General features: G+C 45.8%; 1 protein-coding gene across 1 annotated transcript in view; it reads right to left on the reverse strand.

Annotated features, from left to right (window-relative positions):
* The window catches only part of WNT3A (Wnt family member 3A), a 58,529-nt gene extending 42,445 nt beyond the window's left edge, over nt 1–16,084 (reverse strand). The window contains exon 1 of the mRNA XM_034442590.3: nt 14,979–16,084. Coding sequence (XP_034298481.1) covers nt 14,979–15,049 — 71 coding nt within the window. The 5' untranslated portion in view covers nt 15,050–16,084. The remainder of the gene's footprint in view (nt 1–14,978) is intronic.
* Between the last annotated feature and the right edge of the window lie 2,368 nt (nt 16,085–18,452).

Below are 18,452 nucleotides of genomic sequence, written 5' to 3' on the forward strand. Positions count from 1 at the left end.
TGGAAAACAGTCGTTAAGCGAATCCGGCTTCCCCTTTGATTTTACTCATCAGAAGGTCGCCAAAGGGGAATCACATGACCTTGGGACACAGCAATGGTCGTAAGTATGAACCAGCGGCCAAGCGTCGGGATTTCGATCACGTGACCCTGGGGAATGTGGCAAAGGTCGTAAGTGTGAAAAACGGCCATAAGTCACTTTTTTCCTGTGCCGGTCACTAAATGAACTGTTGTAAGTTGAGGACTACCTGTCCTTGTCAGCATTCGGTCAGGGTGGAAGGTCCCTCCCAACTTGGTTATTCTGTTTTTCTGTTGTTTTTAACGTTATTCTGCTGTTTTTCTCTTATTCTGTTGTGGGTGCTCCATCACTGGAAGTTTTAAGGAAGAGATTGGACAGCCACTTGTCTGAAATAATATAGGGTTTCCTGCTTGAGTATGGGGTTGGACTAGAAGACCTCTAAGGTCCCTTCTAACTCTATTATTTTTAATGTCAGTGAAATATATATATATATTTTTGATAGGTTGACTACTGTACCTGTATGTGTGGATGCAATTCAGACATTTATTCTAAGTTCCTGAAATCCTGATCAACATGATTCCTTCAGTATTTTACAGATTACAGAATAACAGAGTTGGAAGGGACCTTGCAGGTCATCTAGTCCAACCCCCTACCAAAGAAGGAGACCCAACCTACACCATTTCTGACCGAGGGCAGTCCAGCCTCTTCTTGCAAGCCTCCAGTGATGAAGCTCCCACAACTTCTGAAGGCAACTTCTGTTCCATGGGTTGATTGTTCTCACTGTCAGAAAACTTCTCCTTATTTCTAGGTTGAATCTCTCCTTGGTCAGTTTCCATCCTTTACTCCTTGTCTGGCCTTCAGGTGCTTTGGAGAATAGCTTGACCCCTTCCTCTCTGTGGCAGCCCCTCAAATATCGGAAGATGCTCTCCTGTCTCCCCTGGTCCTTCTCTTCACTAGACTAGCCATGCCCAGTTCCTGCAAACGTTCTTCATATGTTTTAGCCTCCAGTCCCCTAATCACCTTTGTTGCTCTTCTCTGCACTTTTTCTAGAGTCTCCACATCTTTTTTTTTTTTTTGTATTGTGGCGACCAAAACTGGATGGAATATTCTAGGTGGGGGTCTTACTAAGGCAGACTTGGATAACAACAGCAAACAAGAGTATACAAATAAACTAAGAATCAACCTAGTTTGCACCATAGGCAGCCGAGAAATGGTTGCACTGTACATTGGAGGGGAAAAAATCCTGGCATGTAGAAAACTAGCATCTCAGGGAAAAGGCTTCAGCCAAACAGCAAGTTCTGCGTCATTTCCAGGGTCCCAAGTTGTGTTTTTGGCAATTTGGCACATTTTGGGGTTATGCAATCCACCATCTGAGTGGTTGAATGTCTCAGGGTCGTAGGTTCAAACTCTATATTAGGTGCATAGCTTTGGCAGCGAGTTTGGACTAGTGGTTATAGCACCAGCTTAGAAACTGGGAGTTCGACCATGAGTTCGAGTTCTGCCCTAACCATGAAAGACAGGTGAGTGATTTGGGGGCCAGCCACCAGGAGACGGCGAGTTCCAGTCCTGCCACGCGGATGCTGCAAACAGTTATTAATTTGAGCTTTCCCTCATTTCACGGCCTTCCTTGCCGCAGTTGTTAAGTGAATCCTGGCGGTTGTTAAGTTAGCAACACGGTCGCTAAATGAATCCGGCTTCCCGGATTGACTTTGCTTGTCAGGCGGTCGCAAAATGACACTGCAACCGTCATAAATATGAGTCCGTTGCCAAGCGTCCGAATTTGGATCACGTGATCGGAGGGATGCTGCAATAACGGTCGTAAGTGTGAAAAAACGGTCATATGTCACTTTGAACGGTCACTAAATGAGCGGTTGTAAGTCATAGACTGACTGCATTCCCCCAGCTTCTGAATACAAATGAAATGGATCAGACAAAAACACAATTTTGCCTGAAATGCCCTGGCGCATGCAACAGAGCCTGGTTTTCTTTCTACCTTCCTAACCAACCCGTAGCTCTTCCTTCCTTCCTTCCTCCCACCCCATCCCTTATCCCCAAAACCTGTTTTCAAAACCTCCGAAAGCCGCCATCAGCCAGCCAAGCTGCCGGACCTCATGGCTGCAAAGCCTCCCTCGGGGGACAGGGGAAGGCTAAAGATTGCAGGGACAATTTGCTGAGCCTGGCCCAGCCATAAATAGCTGCCTCTGGGAGAGAAGATAATGCCCCCATGCTCTGGGCCGGGACAGACACACACACACACACACACACACACACACACACACACACACGTGTCTCCTGCAGCTTGTGGTCAGCTCACCTTTCCTTATGCATGGATGTTGCTTCGTTAGGAAATTGGGTTGAAGACCTTCAGCAGGAGGGAGGGAGGAGGGAAGGAAAAGAGGCAGGGGGCGATGGATGAATGGAGAGTGGAAAGAAGGAATAAGGAGAAGGAAAAACAGAAGGAGAAAATAAAGAGAAAAAAGGAGGAGAGAGGAGAAGAATGAAGAGGATGATACAGGAGGAGGAGGAGGAAATAGCAAAGGAGAGGGAGTTAGCCAAAGAGAAGGAGCATATAGAGAAGGAGGAGAAGAGAGAGAATGAGAAAGAGAAGATAGAGGAGGAAAAGATAGAAAAGGCGATAGAGAGGAGGAGAAGGAGAAGAAAGACAAGGAGATGTAGAAAGAGACGACAGAAGAGGATAGGGGAAGTGGAGGAAATGAAGACTAACGAGAAAGATGAAGAAAATGGAGAAGGGGAGGAAGAGAAGAAAGGAGGAAAGGGGGAGGGTAGCAAGAAGACCTAAGAAAGAGAAAGGAGGAGGAGAAAGAAGGGATGAAAGAGTTCTGATAACTAACTACAGGATTGACTTCAATCATCAAGACTTCCATTTATGGAATCTAAACTCCAAATCCGAAACAGAAGTCTTCTAAATTAGCATCCCAGAGCTGGCTCCATCTCTCCTCTTTTCAAGGGCTAAGCCACAACTGTCTATGACAATTGTCAGTAGCCTCCTGTTGTGCTACTCTGTGGACAGAAATGCCCTCTGCATGCTTTGTAGATGTTCTCCAGAAGTTCCTAGGTTCTTTCTGCAGTAAACCTCAAAAGCTGAGGTCCACTACCTTCTGACCTTCCACCAAGACCCAAAGAAGACCCTCAATTTTGTCACTCCAACTTGAGTGGTGGACCAAATTTAATTTCTAACGCAAGAGTCTTAAATCCCAAAGCCATCAAGTCTTATCTTCATGAGGACCATTCCTGTTGATAACCAAGTAAAAGACAAATTCTTGATGGTTATCTAAGTTGATATGGATTTCAGAAGGAGGAGGACACAGCCTCCAGCAAAGATCTGGCCATCCATCATGATCTTGTCAACACAACTATTTCTCCCTTGGGGTTGTCCTTGAAAGATATCATGATGGAAGTCTACAAAATTTGGAGCACTTGGAAACAAATATTCCCCAATTATTTAGACGCTGTCCTGAGAAACCAGGTTTCTGGGTGTTTTCAAGATAGGCCTGGAAATTTCCAGAGACGGTCTTGTGAAACCTTTGTTGTTGTGGCCACATACAAGGTAGGTTCATGGTGGACAGCTTGACTGGGTATTTCTCCTTCTCTGGATTACCTGCTGATTGCAATCAGAATTCCTAAAATTCAAATTTTTCCTAGGAGCCCCAATGACTCCTAGTAAACTTCAAGTACAGGCAGTCCTCAACTTATAACCACAGTTGAAACCAGAATTTCTCTTGCTAAGCAAGACTGTTGCTGAGAGAGTCACACCTGATTTGATGTCCCTTTTCTTCTACTGTTGTTAAGCGAATTACAGCAGTGGTTAAGTGAATCGTGCGGTCGCTAAGCGAAATTCACAAATGGCGACCACGTCATAAAAATAAGCCGATTGCCAAGTGCCCAGATTTTAATCGTATGACCGTAGGGATCTGGGATGGTTATAAGTGCAAGGACCAGTCGTAAGTCACTTTTTTTTAGCGCCGTCGTAACTTTGAACAGTCACTAAACTGTTGAGTATACCATTTAGTTTAAATGGTATTCCTCAACTTATGATGTTATAATGAAAAAAGTATGTTGCATCATATTGAACAGAATTCGGACGCTTGGCAACTGGCAGGTACTTACGATAGTTGCAGGAATTCTGTGAGTTGTAGTCCTCAAGTCTTAAAGTGGCCCGATTTGGAGAGATTTCTCAATATTGGACTACTTTAAGAGGCGGTGGATTTCAATTCCCAGAATTCCTCAGCTGGCCATCTTGATGAAATATAAGGCTTAGATCCAGACTGCCCTGGCTGGGGAATTCTGGGAGTTGAAGTCCCCAAGTCTTAAAAGTCCCCAGAGGAAGAGACAGAAGAGCTGCCATCTTGAAGAAATCCCAGACTTAGCTGCCTTCTGAAATAGCCACCAGTGACTTCTTTGTAACCTTTGGGCCCCCCCTTTCAGGTATGGGCCTTGTAGTCATTTGGAGAAAAATGTGTTGCACGTTTGCACCTGGTTTTTGCTAGTAGTGTTTGCTTCCACATCTGTGGCATTGTCAGAAAACTGCAGATCAGAACTGGAGCGAGTTCAAAGCTCTTCAAGCGAAGCTGCAGGAAAGATTTCAAAGAGGAAAATCTGTGTAGCTGGGCCAAGCCTTCGCACAACCCGCCGTCCCAAACTGGGGGATAAGAAGGGACTTGCCTGGGTGGAAATTCTCTCGGCACTTGGGAGAGAAGAGGGAAGAGGGGCTCTGGGGAGACGTCAGGAGGCTGCTTGGCTAGGGAGGTTCTCCTTGACAGTAGAGCTAGAGATGGAAGGAAAGGAAGGAAGGAAGGAAGGAAGGAAGGAAGGAAGGAAGGAAGGAAGGAAAAATAGGAAGAGAAAAGTACAGAGGAAGTGAGGGAAGAAGAAAAGAAAGTGTGGAAGCAAGGAAAAGATGGAGGGAGGGAAGGAAGGAAAGAAAAATAGGAAAAGTAAAGAGGAAGGGAAGGAAGGAAAGAGAAAGAAAAAGAGTGGGAACAAGAAAAAGTAGGGAAGGAAGGAAGGAAAGAAAAATAGGAAAAGTAGAGAGGAAGGGAAGGAAGGAAGGAGAAAGGAAAAGAGTGGGAACAAGGGAAAAGCAGGAGAGAAGGAAGGAAGGAAAGAAAAATAGGAAAAGTAGAGAGGAAGGGAAGGAAGGAAGGAGAAAGAAAAAGAGTGGGAACAAGGAAAAGTGGGAAGGAAGGAAAGAAAAATAGGAAAAGTAGAGAGGAAAGGAAGGAAGGAGAAAGGAAAAGAGTGGGAACAAGGAAAAGCAGGAGGGAAGGAAGGAAAGAAAAATAGGAAAAGTAGAGAGGAAGGGAAGGAAGGAGAAAGGAAAAGAGTGAGAACAAGGGAAAAGCAGGAGGGAAGGAGGGAGGGAGGAAGGAGGGATGGAACCACAGGAAGAGAAAGGGAGAGAGGGAGAGGGGCAGGAATTGGGTATGGCCAGTCTAGAGAAAAGAAGGACTAGGGGTGACATGATAGCAGGATTCCAGTATTTGAGGGGCTGCCAAAAAGAGGAGTGGGGGAGCAACTTATTTTCCAGAGGGCAGGGCAGGAAACAATGGATGGAAACTAATCAAGGAGGGAGGCAACCTGAAATTAAGGAGAAACTTCCTGACTGTTAGAACAATTAATCAGTGGAACAGCTTGCCACCAGAAGTTGTGGGTGCTGGTGGCATTGGGTTTCCTGCTTGAGCAGAGGGTTGGACTAGAAGATCTCCAAGGTCCCTTCCAGGTCTATTCTGTTTGTTTGTTTGTTTGTTTGTGTGTTTGATTGATTAATTGATTGATTGATTGAATCAGGAAAATATCTGCCTAAATTGCTTCTGAATGTTATCTGGATCTACTGGTCTTAAAGATGCTCCTTTTGTTTAGGGAATTATCCTTATGTCTTCCCAGCTATGCTAATTTGCTTACTGTTTCTATGCAGGCATGAATGCAAAAAAGGGGAACACAATTCACAGTTGGATCCTCATGTTAAAGCATGTAAATTTCTTGAGGTCAATGATATCTGTTTTTCTCCAAGGACATCTCCCACCAAATCTCATCAACTTTGTAATAGCAACAGCAATAGCACGTAGACTTATATACCTCTTCACAGTGCTTTTACAGCCCCTCTCTAAGCAGTTTACAGAGTCAGCCTCTTGCCCCCAACAATCTGGGTCCTCATTTTACCCACCTTGGAAGGACAGAAGGCTGAGTCAACCCTGAGCCTGGTGAGATTTGAACTGCCAAATTGCAGGCAGCCGGCAGTCAGCAGAACTAGCCTGCAATACCGCATTCTAACCAGTGTGCCACTCATAGTATAAGGGTATTTCCTCGACGTATGACCACAATTGAGCCCAACATTTCTGCTGTTGAATGAGACAGTTGTTAAATGAGTTATGCTCCATTTTAGGACCTTTCTTGCCATGGTTGTTAGGTGAATCACTGCATTTGTTAAGCTAATCACATAGTTATTAAGTGAATCTGGCTTCCTCATTGACTTTGCCCGTCAGAAGGTCGCAAAAGTGAGATCATGTGAAACACCCGCACACACCCCGATGCTGCAACTGATATAAATATAAACCAGTTGCTAAGTGTCTAAATTTTAATCGTGTGGCTATGGGGATGCTGCAATGGTTGTTAAGTGAGAAAAATGGTCATAAGTCACTTTTGTCAGTGCCATCATAACTTTGAATGAATGGTTGCAAGTCAAAGACTACCTGTACTCCAAGATGCATCCAGAGAGTGACAAGTGGGAACAGTGTATTATTATATGAAGAAGAACTACCAGCTCCTCAAATATGACGGGATGTATTCTTGATGGCCATGGATAAATACTTCAAGGCACAAACGTGTTATGGAGTCTAGAGAGGCCCATGTGGTCACCCCAATATTTGTTTCCATAGAGACCACCACAATTTGGTCAAAAAAGTCAACAGTAGAGTTGCCTGATGACCATGCATGTTCTACCTCCCTCCCTACAAGCTTCAGAAGAACAGACAAAGGGTTGTCCCATTTCTTCAACCTTAACATCTCCATGCCTACCCAGACATCTTTGTGGTGGGCCTCTACAAAGGACCTACAAAGCTTTCCTTGATGGTGGTGGACCTCTCAAAGGAGATGCCACCTCCTGCTCGTTCCTAGCTCTGGAATCTGAGGGGAACTACAGAAAATTGTCAGCGAGGATGGGAAGCTGGTTCTTTGGCACAAGGAGGCCTCTTGGCTGCAACTTAATATGATTTTATTAGAGCTAAGCTGGTATAATAGCAACGAAGGTGGTCCATCATGTCTCCTTGCCAACATCAACAGAAGACAGCTATTAACTCATTTTCATTCCTCCCCAGCAGGAGATTCAAATGCTCCTCCTCCTCCTACAGAGTCAAGAAAAAGTTTCTCTACCTCCATCTTCGTCTCACCTGTCCAAATTCACCTTGTCAAGTTTTCCTTGACATTGTGAGATGTTCACCCTCATGGAGTTGGTGGGTCCAGCAAAGAGACTTTATATCCTCCCTACCGTCCAATCGGTTTGCTTAATCTGAGGCTACAGATAGTTCTCTACTTACAACCATTCATTTAGCAAAACACCGAAAAAAGGAGAAGAGTGGTCCTTGCAGTTATGACCATCACAGTATCCCCATGGTCATATGATCAAATTCCTTCCTTCCTTCCTTCCTTCCTTCCTTCCTTCCTTCCTTCCTTCCTTCCTTCCTTTCCTCCCCCCTCCTCGTTCTTTTTCCTTTCTTTCTCTTTCTTTCCCCCTTTCCTCATTCTCTCTTTCCCCTTCCTCTTTCTCCTTTCCTCCTCCTCCTTCCTTTTTCTTCCTTCTTTCCTTTTCCTTCTTTCTCCTTTGTTTTTTCCCTTTCTTCCTCATTCTCTCACCCCTTCCTTCTTCCTCCACCTCTTTTCCTCCCTCCCTTTCTTTTTCCTTTCTTTCATCCCTCCCTCCCTCCCTTCTTCGTTCTCCTTCCTTTCTCTTTCTCCTTTCCTTCTACTCTTCCTTCTTTGTCCTCATTTCCTCTTCCTCCTTCCTTCCTTTCTTTTCCTTCCCCTTTTCCTTCTCCTTTCCTTCCCTTTTCCTTCCTTTTTCCTTCTTTCCTTCCTTCCTTTCCTTTCTTCTTCCCTCTTCCTATCCTTTTTCTTCCTTTCTCTCTCTCCTCTTTTTCTTTCCTTTCTAACCTCTTTTTTCTTCCTCCCTCCCATTTATATGGCCACAAACCCAGGTAGCAACTACAGCAATAAATACAGAAATACCCTCAACCCCGTGTCAGGGATCACAAATCACAAGGACCTAGCCAAGCAGGGAAGAGCCACATATATTACACCTCGCCCAGAAATGACCTCACCTTCACATCCTCCTCTCAATGCCTGAGGGGAGAACATTCAGAGGTCTTCAAAGCTTTCTTAAAGACTCACTTCCTTTCCCCACTATCCTAGACCCCCTCTCCACCCCACCCCCACCCTCTTCAGAAGCCAAGCCTAATCTCTTGGCTGATCCTTCCAAAGCCTCTAATGCTTCCCTAAGGATCTGCTGAATTGCTTTGCAGGATAGCCAAGCGTCTCTAAAGAAAGTGGATGGAAACTTGAGTGATCTCTGGTGGAGATCTATTCCTAGCAGGGACAATTGGACAAGAAGCAACAGATGGATGGATGGAAACTAATCAAGGAGAGAAGCAACGTAGAACTAAAGGAGAAATTTCCTGACAGGGAGAAATAATTAATCAGTGGAACAACTTGCCTCCAGAAGTTGTCGACGGACACTCCAACACTGGAGATTTTTAAGAAGAGTTTGGGCAGCCATTTGTCTGAAATAGCAATAGCACTTAGACTTATATACCGCTTTATAGTGCTTTTACAGCCCTCTCTAAGCGGTTTACAAAGTCAGCCTCTTGCCCCCAACAATCTGGGTCCTCATTTTACCAACCTCTGAAGGATGAGCAGGGGGTTGGATTAGAAGACTTCCAAGACTCTGTTATTTTGAATTCCTAGTTGGGTCAATTGGACAAGAAGCAACGGATGGATGCTAATCAAGGAGAGAATAATCCTAGAATTAAGGAGAAATTTCCTGACAGTGAGAACAATTAATCGGTGGAAGGACTTGCCTTCAGAAGTTGTGAGTGCTCCAACACTGGAGGTTTCCAAAAATAGACTGGGCAACCATTTGTCCGGGATGTTATAAGATCTGCTCAAGCAAGAGGTTGGACTAGAAGACCTCCAAGGCTCCCTCCAACTCTGTTCTTCTGATCCTTCTCTCTTTGTACTACTGCTAGTCCTTCTCCTGCACAATTTCAGTAGAACAAGAGATCTGGGAAGACCATGTGGATTCAAAACCTTTCTAGTGGGATCTGGGACCAGATCATGGAAGGTTTCTTATATGGTCTACCAGTTGAAGGAGAAATTTCATTGATGCAAACCCAACATTGCAAAAGAGCTTCCCTTTGTAACACATGACCCCAAATCTTTGACAAAGAGGAGGTACAGAAGGTGAAATAGCCCCAGCGAGAAAGAAATATAGGTAGCCCTCGACTTATGACCACAATTGAGCCCAACATTTCTGTTGTTGCTAAGTGAGACATCTGCTGAGTTTTCCCCCATTCTACAAGCTTTCTTGCCCCAGTCATTAAGCAAATCACTGCAGTTGTTGACCCCAGGACATTGCAGCTGTCATAAATAAGAATCAGTTGCTGATTGTCTGAATTTTAGCCACAGGATCATGGGGATGTTGCAATGGTTTTGAAGGCCATAAGTCCTTTGTAACTTTGAACAGTTATTAAAGGAACTGTTGTTAAGTCAAGGACTACTAGTATTTGCATTGAGAATACCTCTGTGTATACAAATACCTCAATGTACACAAAAAAGGAAGGAAAACGGGGGTTGGGGGATATGATAAAGGAAATAACTCTGCAAAATATAAATTATTTTTGCACGTTGATGGGCAAAACAGACACTTTCCTCCAATACATTAATCATCAATTGCAAGCTGTAAATTTAACGTAAAGCATTCCCATCATTTCTACTCCCTGCCTGGAGATGATTGGGGGGGGGGGCATGTAGCCTTCCCAGTCATGCAGAGATTGGGGTGGGTTTTTTAAATCCCTAGTGTCCGGGGCAACCCCTTCCTTCCAATGGGACATTCCTAGAGACCACCAGGTATTTACCTGGGGGCCCAAAACTTGGTTTCCACATTGGGAGGATGAGAAAGAGAAAGAGAGAGAGAAAGAGAGAGAATGAGAGAGAAAGAGAGAGACAATGAAAGAGAGAGGCAATGAAAGAGAGAGAATGAGAGAGAGGTAGAATAAGAGACAATGAGAGAGAGAATGAGATAAAGGGAGAATGAGAGAGAGAAAGAAAGAGAAAGAGAGAGAGACAATGAAAGAGGCAATGAGAGAGAGAAAGAGAGAGAATGAGAGAGGTAGAATAAGAGAGAAAGAGAGAATGAGAGAGAGAATGAGATAAAGGGAGAATGAGAGAGAGAAAGAAAGAGAGAGAGAATGAAAGAGAGGCAATGAGAGAGAGAAAGAGAGAGAATGAGAGAGAGGTAGAATAAGAGACAGAATGAGAGAGAGAGAGAAAATGAGAGAGAGAATGAGATGAAGGGAGAATGAGAGAAAGAAAAAGAGAGAGAGAGAGACAATGAAAGAGAGGCAATGAGAGAGAGAAAGAGAGAATGAGTGAAAGAGACAAACAGTAAGGGAATGAGAGAGAGAAAGGGAGAATAAGAATCAGAGAGAATGAGAATAAAAAGAAAATGAGTGAGAGACAATGAAAGAAAAAGAAGGCAAATGAGAAAGAAGCAGAGACAGAATGAGAGGGAGAATAAGAGCAGAATGAGAGAGAATGAAAATGTGAGAATGAGAGAGAGAGAGGATGAGAGAGAATAAGAGAAAAGGAATGAGACAAAGAGAATAAGATAAAATGAGGGAGAGAAAGAGAGGGAAAATAAAAGACAGAATGAGAGAGAGAAGAGAAAATGAAAGAGAGAGAGGGGGGGAGATTGGGAAATTAAAGCGGAGCTAAACCAAAGCGAAGTGACTCCGGATGCCTCCCGTCCCTCCTTAAACGGATGGAAAGGGAAGGGCGGCAGGCGAGAGGATGACAAGGGGCGAAGTAACCCATAAAACCGAACCACTTCGCCTCTAAATCCGAATCAAAAAGCCTTCGCGTTTGATTCTAAGATGGGGGGGGGCTCAGACATGAACCGTTTCCCTCCCCTTCTCCCCCCCCCTCCCCAGGCGGGACTGGAACTCACCATCTCCTAATAAATGCCCCAAAGTCACCTAGCCGGCTTTCATGTCTAAGGCAGAACTAGAACTCACCGCCTCCCCACTTTCTAACCCGGTACCTTAACCACTAGATTTAAAAAAAACTGCGTTGTGTTTGTTCATTATCATCAAGTGTCGTACCTTATGATTCTTGACCAACGTATCTTTTCTTTTATGTACACTGAGAGCTTCTGCACCAAAGACAAATTCCTTGTGTGTCCAATCACACTTGGCCAGTAAAAAAATTATATTCTATTCATTATGAGCAAAATTTGTTCATCCCAGAAAAATTTGGAGGGGATAACACCCCCTCCCCCAGCAACAGGTGCGGAGCAGCGGGTATTTGCATTATATTTTTGCACCCCGTTATTTGCACACCGACTCTTAAATCCTTTTTCCGCCCCTGAAGCTGGAAAGAAACCGAATTGTTTTCCAAAAAGAGGGGCCTCTACATACGGCCTCCCTCGAACCTTTCGCGTGCAAAATTCTTCTCAGATTTACAAAGCGGGGCGATATATAAACGCCGGGTTTTTAATCGCCTCGCGCTCCTTTAGGCGGTTTGAAAGCTCCGCGTTCGTTCCAGCAGGGTGCGTTTTTAAACCGAATTAAGTCTCCAACGATTCGGTTTTAACGAGGCCTGGTGCGGACCCTTTCCCACGGAAAGCAGCTTTTATAAAAACTGTAAAAAAATTAATAACGGGTTTCACAAACTGGGTTCCTGCGAAGGGGAAATTTAACACTTCTAAATCGCCTTTAAGCGTAATTTTTAATATATTATTTTCTCCATGGCCCCGTTTCGAAAGACGCTTATATTTTAATTGCATACAGGCATCCTTCAGGAAAACAATTCTCATCAGGGTCTAGATAACTGAAGTCATGTTTTCGATATTTGAAATATAATTCCTATGTCTCTTCTACCTAAAGGTGTTTGAAACACGTGTATCATATCTGGGGTGCCGTCAGAGAAACCGGAACGAAGGCACCCGACACGCGTTTATTGCAACGTAACGTGTGAGTGCCTTTATAGAGCTTTTATTGCAGCGAAATGTGTGAATGCCTTATCTATATTTATATATTATATATTTACACACACACACACATATATACATACACATATATACATATATATTTAAGAATATATATATTCTTAAATAAAATAAATAAAAAACCCAGTCCTTTAAAATAACCAATGATGTGTCGAGGTGAAATTTAAATAGGTCCGAATAGGGACACGCGCTGGGAAAGGCAGGCAGGCTTTAATATAATGCATTTTTTAAATAAATAAATAAAAAGCTTGGCTACTTTCGCACAGGTGCAGAGTTTAATTCCCGGAATTTAGCCTGGGGAATTCTGGGAGTTGAAATTCACACCTCTTAAAGCGGTCCAATTTGGGGGGAAAAAATTGACACAAGGCCAGCTTATCTAGAAGCATTAAAAAAAAAAAAGAAAGGAAACAGGTGAGTTCTATAGAGACCTTATCAAGTGGACGAGTTTTGCCTGGACTGAACCATTCACACACCTGGACTGGGGAGTGGGAGGAAATTTAGAAATTTCACTTTCTTCTTGACTTCGAGAGGCGATTTGCCCACGTGCAAACAGATGCCTTTTTTTTTCTCACGTTCTTCCCGCCTCCTTTTCTTCCTCCTCCCTCCCTCCCCTCCCCTCCCCTCCCCTCCCCACACCACACACACACACACCCGCAAACCGAAGTGGTCCAGCCCAGACAAGCTTTCGCTATTTGCCTCTGGTTCTCTAGCTTCCTTGCGTCTGTAAAGCTTCTTAAAGCAGCACCTGGAAAAGGGGGGGGGGGATATGGATAACACACGTGTTTGCGGATTTTCACAGCCCCTGACCTTGGGAAGCGGGACCCTTAGGAAAGCCCGGCTTGGGGCGGGGTGAGGGTGGGGGCGGCGAGATTGGCAAGAGAGCCCAGGGGAGGTGGGAGGTGGGAGGGGGGGGCTCCCCAGCCAAGCTGCAGAGAGTTCGCCTCGTTTTTCTCATCTCCAGCTCTCTGAAGTCTATAATTACCGCCGACCGACCGATTTGCCGCAACTTGCCCGTCCCGACAGCCTGCCAGGGCCCCCCCGCCCCCCCTTCCCTCGCGGGGCTCAGCCTGCGAAGGCAGGGAGGCGGCCACCTTCGGCAAAATAACCGGGCGAGCGAGTCGTCAAAAGCGGGGTTCAGAGACGCGCGAAGGCTTGGATGCGGGCAGAGAAGCAGGGAGGGGAGCTCTGCCTCCTGCCTTCCTCACCCCCCACCCCAGCCTTAAACAACCCCCCTCCCCGGAGGCTAAAGGGGTGGCTGCATCCCCTCCAAATCGGCCGAGCTCCCCGATTTCTGGACCGCAGCAAACCCGCTTTCGACAATGGCAATTTGCACCCCGCTTTCGACAATTGCGATTCTCCGGGCAGGGAGGGGCGGCTTCCAGGCCAGCAAGGGACCCGACGCCTCGCCGGAGTGGGGTGGGGTGGGGGGCAAGTCTTGGGGTGCTTTCCGAGGTTAGGAAGCTGCCCGACCGGTTGGACCCAATCGGATCGGAAAGACGCTTGCAGCCGGACCTCTAAGCTATAAAAAAAAAAAGGATTGGGGTCGGGGGGGGGGAACCGGGCAGAGATGACCCTTTCACCTCCCCTCCCCTTCTCGCCCTACAAACCCCGAGAGCGAGGGCAAAGGAAACATCCCCGGTTCTCAAGGACGGAGTTTGGAAAGCCGGAATCGCGTCTGGCCAAGAAGCGAAGGCGAAGCACGCTTCATGCCGCGTTTACCAGCGAGTCGCGTAAAGCTTTACCCGAAGCTGCGGGGAGTTTGGCTTCCTCTTCACTGCCCCCCCTTCCCTAACAACACCCCCCCCTTCCCATCTATTTGCAGTTATAAGCCAGAAGGCAGAAAAACAAGCCCGGGCGACTGCCGAATCTCAATCATTTACCACCCCCCTTCCCAAAAAGAGACAGCAACTAGAGTCACTTTCGAGAAAATCCTGCATTTTTTCACTGGGATTTCGGGTTTTTTTTCCGGGGGGTGGGCATGAAGATGAGCGAAGACTCCCCCGCCCCCCTTTACAAAGCTAATCTTCTAAACAGAGAAGGGGGTAAACGGCGCAGAAAATAAAAATAAACCTGTTCTTAAGCAGAACATATTTTCTATTTTTACGCTTCTGGCATTTTTACGCTTCCTTCCCAAAGCCGCATTACTCTGCCCCTTTGAGTTTGCTTCTCTCAAAAAAAAATAATCATTTTTTTCCCTGCTCTTCTCCCCCCTCCCCATAATTAAGTTAAAATTACTTTATTTTTTCTTTAAAAAAAAAAAGAAAGGCAAGCAACACGCGTTGGCTTGTATCTTGATTTAATTTCCCCAGGAGAGCATCAAAACTGGATTCCTTAAAAAACAAAATAAAAATCAGCCAATCTCTTCTGCCTCTCATCCCCTTCCCCATCTTTTCAAAGTTCCCCCCTCTTCTTATAGTGTTCTTTTTTTTTTTTAAAGAGTTCATCCAGTCAAAACAAACACCGTATTGGAAAAATCTAAGACGCAAAATTACCCAGGTCTTAAAATTGTCGTAGGAACCACAATTCCCTAGGTGCCCAGTGACACCCAGTTCCTGACAACGGGTTAGAAATAAGAAAAAGGCGAAGCCCACCTTTTCTGGCCAGGCTAGCTTCGTCAGAAAGTGGGTCCCCCCCCCGAAATATTAAGGAATTAAGAAAACCAACTTACCACCAGATGGGATAACTCGAAAGAACCCGGGTCAATCCGCCAATAAACAGCAAATATCCTAGGAAGAACATTTTTGTCGCCTGGGAAAGTTGTGTGTGTGTTTTTTTTTAAATGCAAGTCGGAGAAAAGTCAGGCGGATAATAAAAATAAGAAGAACGCAAGAATTGCAATATTTTTTTCTCTCCTTCAGCGCGCGGGGTAGCCGGAAAAAAAAATCCTACGCCACCCCTTGAAAATAAAATAAAAAATTAGCCTCAACAGGTAGCTGCGTTTCCGTCTCTCGCAGATTATTCCCCGGCGTCTCTCTCCAACTTTCAAGCAAAAAAAAACCCGAAATAAATCACCCCGAATTAATTTTGGAGAGGAGTTCCCCCTGTTTTTGGGGGAGTAGGTGGGTGGGAAGAGGGAATCTTTCCGGCCTCAGCCAAGCTAAAAAACAGAAAAGGAAAAAAGGAAAAAGGAAAGAAATGTTTAATAGGAAAAATAAGTTTTTAGAAAAATCAACCAGCAGATCGAGGAGGGGAGCGCAGAGGCTGCCTCTTTCTCAAATGCCAGAAGAGCGACTGAGCGACTTCCGAGAAGGTGCTTCTTTTAATACCCACTTAAAGACACGTTGGCCCACAAACCCGTGTGTGTGTGTGTGTGTGTGTGTGTGTGTGTGTGTGTGTGTGTAAGCTGAGCAGGGTGCGAAAGAGAGAGAGAGAGAGAGAAAGAGAGACGGAGGGAGAGGAATAAAGGAGACAAGGAAGGGGAAAAAATAGAATTACATTTTGGAGAAGGTGAATAACGCAGTGATGGAGCGAGTGAAGCCCAACTCTGGGTGTGGCCTCCATGTATTGCCCCCCCCCTTTATAAAATGGGGGTGATTTTAAGGCAGGCTGGTTTTTAAAGACCCCAGACCCTCCCAGTCACACCTTTTCTCTGCTCCGTAGATCCGACTTTGTGCCTCGAAAGCGGGTGGCAAAAATAGAAATTTGGGGATTTATTTGTTTTTGTTGTTTTTTTAAAAAAAATCATGGACCCCTACAGGGGAATTTATTTACAGTTCCACAAAATAAAAGGCGTCCCGGAAGTTCTCAATCCATGCCAGACATTCCGGGAGGGAGACGATGTCGGTAGAGACCTTCTGTCCAGCCCCCCCCCCCTGAATTTGACACGCTTGTCGCGTTCCCACGAGACGCTGAACCAGCGCAGAGGACGGACGCGGCTTGCGCGGCCCCCTCCCTCCCCCCCGATGCTTCTCTTGCTTAAAACAGATTCGTTTGGGGGTACTCCCAAAGAAAGAAGGGGGCGGGAGAAAGAGCGCTTTGGGAGGGAATTCAATTCGGAGGGGAGGGGGTGCAGGTTGAACGGGTCGTGTGAATGCGGTCCGCGGGGAAGACAGCTTTGCCGACTTGGGAAAAGCGATTGTGGGGGTGAATTTTAGCTTCGCTCTGCTGTATTCTGGTGTGACTACGGAGCGAGATCGGTCGGAGGCGGCTGCGCCTGTTAATCTCTGTGATCCGGATTGAGCCAGTTGTTTTTGCCAAGCGCCCAACTTGATTCGATTTCAGCCGAGGAGAACCGGAGGGGTGTCCTTTGTGGACAAGGACTGGTGTGTGTGTGTGTGTGTGGAAATGGGGGAGAACCTTACGCAGGTGTTAAGCGATGCGGTTTTCTTAGGAAGCGGGGAAAAGTCGCCAGACCGTTTCCCCGCGCAAATTCGGATTCAATGTCGTCGGAAGAAAGATCCTTTTCGCCGCCGAATCCGGCGCTTCGAAGTTGAGAGAACTGGGAGCCTCCCCTCCCCTCCCTCCCTCCTTCCCTCCCGTTTTCGGGCATAAAAGCCGTCTGAACAATGTTAAAAAAAAAAAAATCCTCCCTACACCGCGATCCTTCGCATAGACCGGTGAGGTTTGGGGGTGGGAGGTGGGATCTCATTTACGATCCTTCCTTACCGACTTTCTCGGGAGAAAACTCTTCTTTACGACCTCGTGGCCCATGTCCAGACAAATACACGCGTGCACAGACTGGGAGAAAAAGACCAGACTGAAACCACTCGCGTTTGGAGGAAGAAATGAAAAATCTGTGGATGTGCACACACGCAAACGCGCGTTTGCTTTCACACGCGCGCGCGCGCGTGTGTGTGCAGAGATCGATACACGTGCTGATGCCCAGATGCACGTGCGGGTGTCTAGAGCTACCTATGCCCCTTCCACCCCTCCCCTCCGGGAAAAACGGAGCGCGTATATTTTCCCTATTCAAACAACATCCTGACCCTTCATTGAAGAAAGACGCGTGAAAGTGTAATCATGTTCAGCGCGGTAATTTCAAAGCCAGGAAATGTATATGCATCTTGAACGCGCGTGTTTCTGTCCGAGTGCCTTTAGACACTCGCGGACTTATTTGCTCACCTAGGCACCAACCAACGCGTGTATCTAAATCTCTGCTGGCGCACGTGTGAAAGCACCTTGAAAATCCGCGCAAACGCACAGGGATGTAGGTATTTATTCAACTGCGCGCCGTCCACGGCTGTTTCGTTGGTTTCCTCGCAGCGCCAGGGATTTTCCCTAGGTCTCTTTTCTTAACCTGTGTGTCCGTGCGCACGTGTATTTGTATGAACACCGATCACGCGCGTTTGTAGGAGAATACTTCCATTTTTCTCCCCGCATTTTCGATCCCCGAGGTCCGTCGGTCCTTCCTCCATAATTTGCTTCCCTCCTGGTTCCTGTCCGGACTTCCCGGGAGCCAGGCGACCGTCCCACGCAAACCCCGATGGAATCCCGCGACATTTGTCCCCGGAAAACATGCACCTGATTCTCACTATGTCTAAATCAGCCCATCGGGAGGTTTAATTTTTTGCACCGGATTTGATCCGGATTCAATCTTTCTCCTTTGCTGCCTCTTTCTTTTTCCTTCCTTCCTTCCTTCCTTCCTTCCTTCCTTCCTTCCTTCCTTCCATCCATCCATCCAGAGAATGGGAGAGAGAGAGAGAGAGAGAAAGAGAGAAAGAGTGAGTGAGAAAGATTGAGAAAAAGAAAGAGAGAAGAAGAGTTGGGGAAAAATACAAATGGTAGAAGAACACCGATTTGAAACTGTTGTAAAAAGGAAATATATGTTTAAAAAAAGAAAGAGAAAGTGAGAAAGAGAAAAAGAGTGAGAGAGAAAGACTGAGAAAGAGAAAGAGAGAGTGAATGAAAGGAAGAGAGGGGGAAAGAAAGAGGGGGCAGGCCTTTCCTTAGACTTCTAATTTAAAGATTGGATATAAGAATCTGCAGGAAAGTCAAAATCTGTTTTTCAGGGCCAGGAAGAATGGAGTTTGCTTTCTTCCTCACACATATTCTAGGCTGGCTTTCCTCAGGTTCAAATCCAAAGGGTTTTTTCCTCACTTTTCACCTGAAATACCTAGGCAATTTTGGAGTGTATTTTTGGGAAGACTGTCTGCAAAAAGTCCCTGTAGTTTCCTGGGCAAAATTTTCAGAAATTATTTGCCAT

Source organism: Pantherophis guttatus, chromosome 4, assembly GCF_059756535.1.
Source record: "Pantherophis guttatus breed Tessera chromosome 4, ASM5975653v1, whole genome shotgun sequence".
In the NCBI taxonomy this organism is placed as follows: domain Eukaryota; kingdom Metazoa; phylum Chordata; class Lepidosauria; order Squamata; family Colubridae; genus Pantherophis; species Pantherophis guttatus.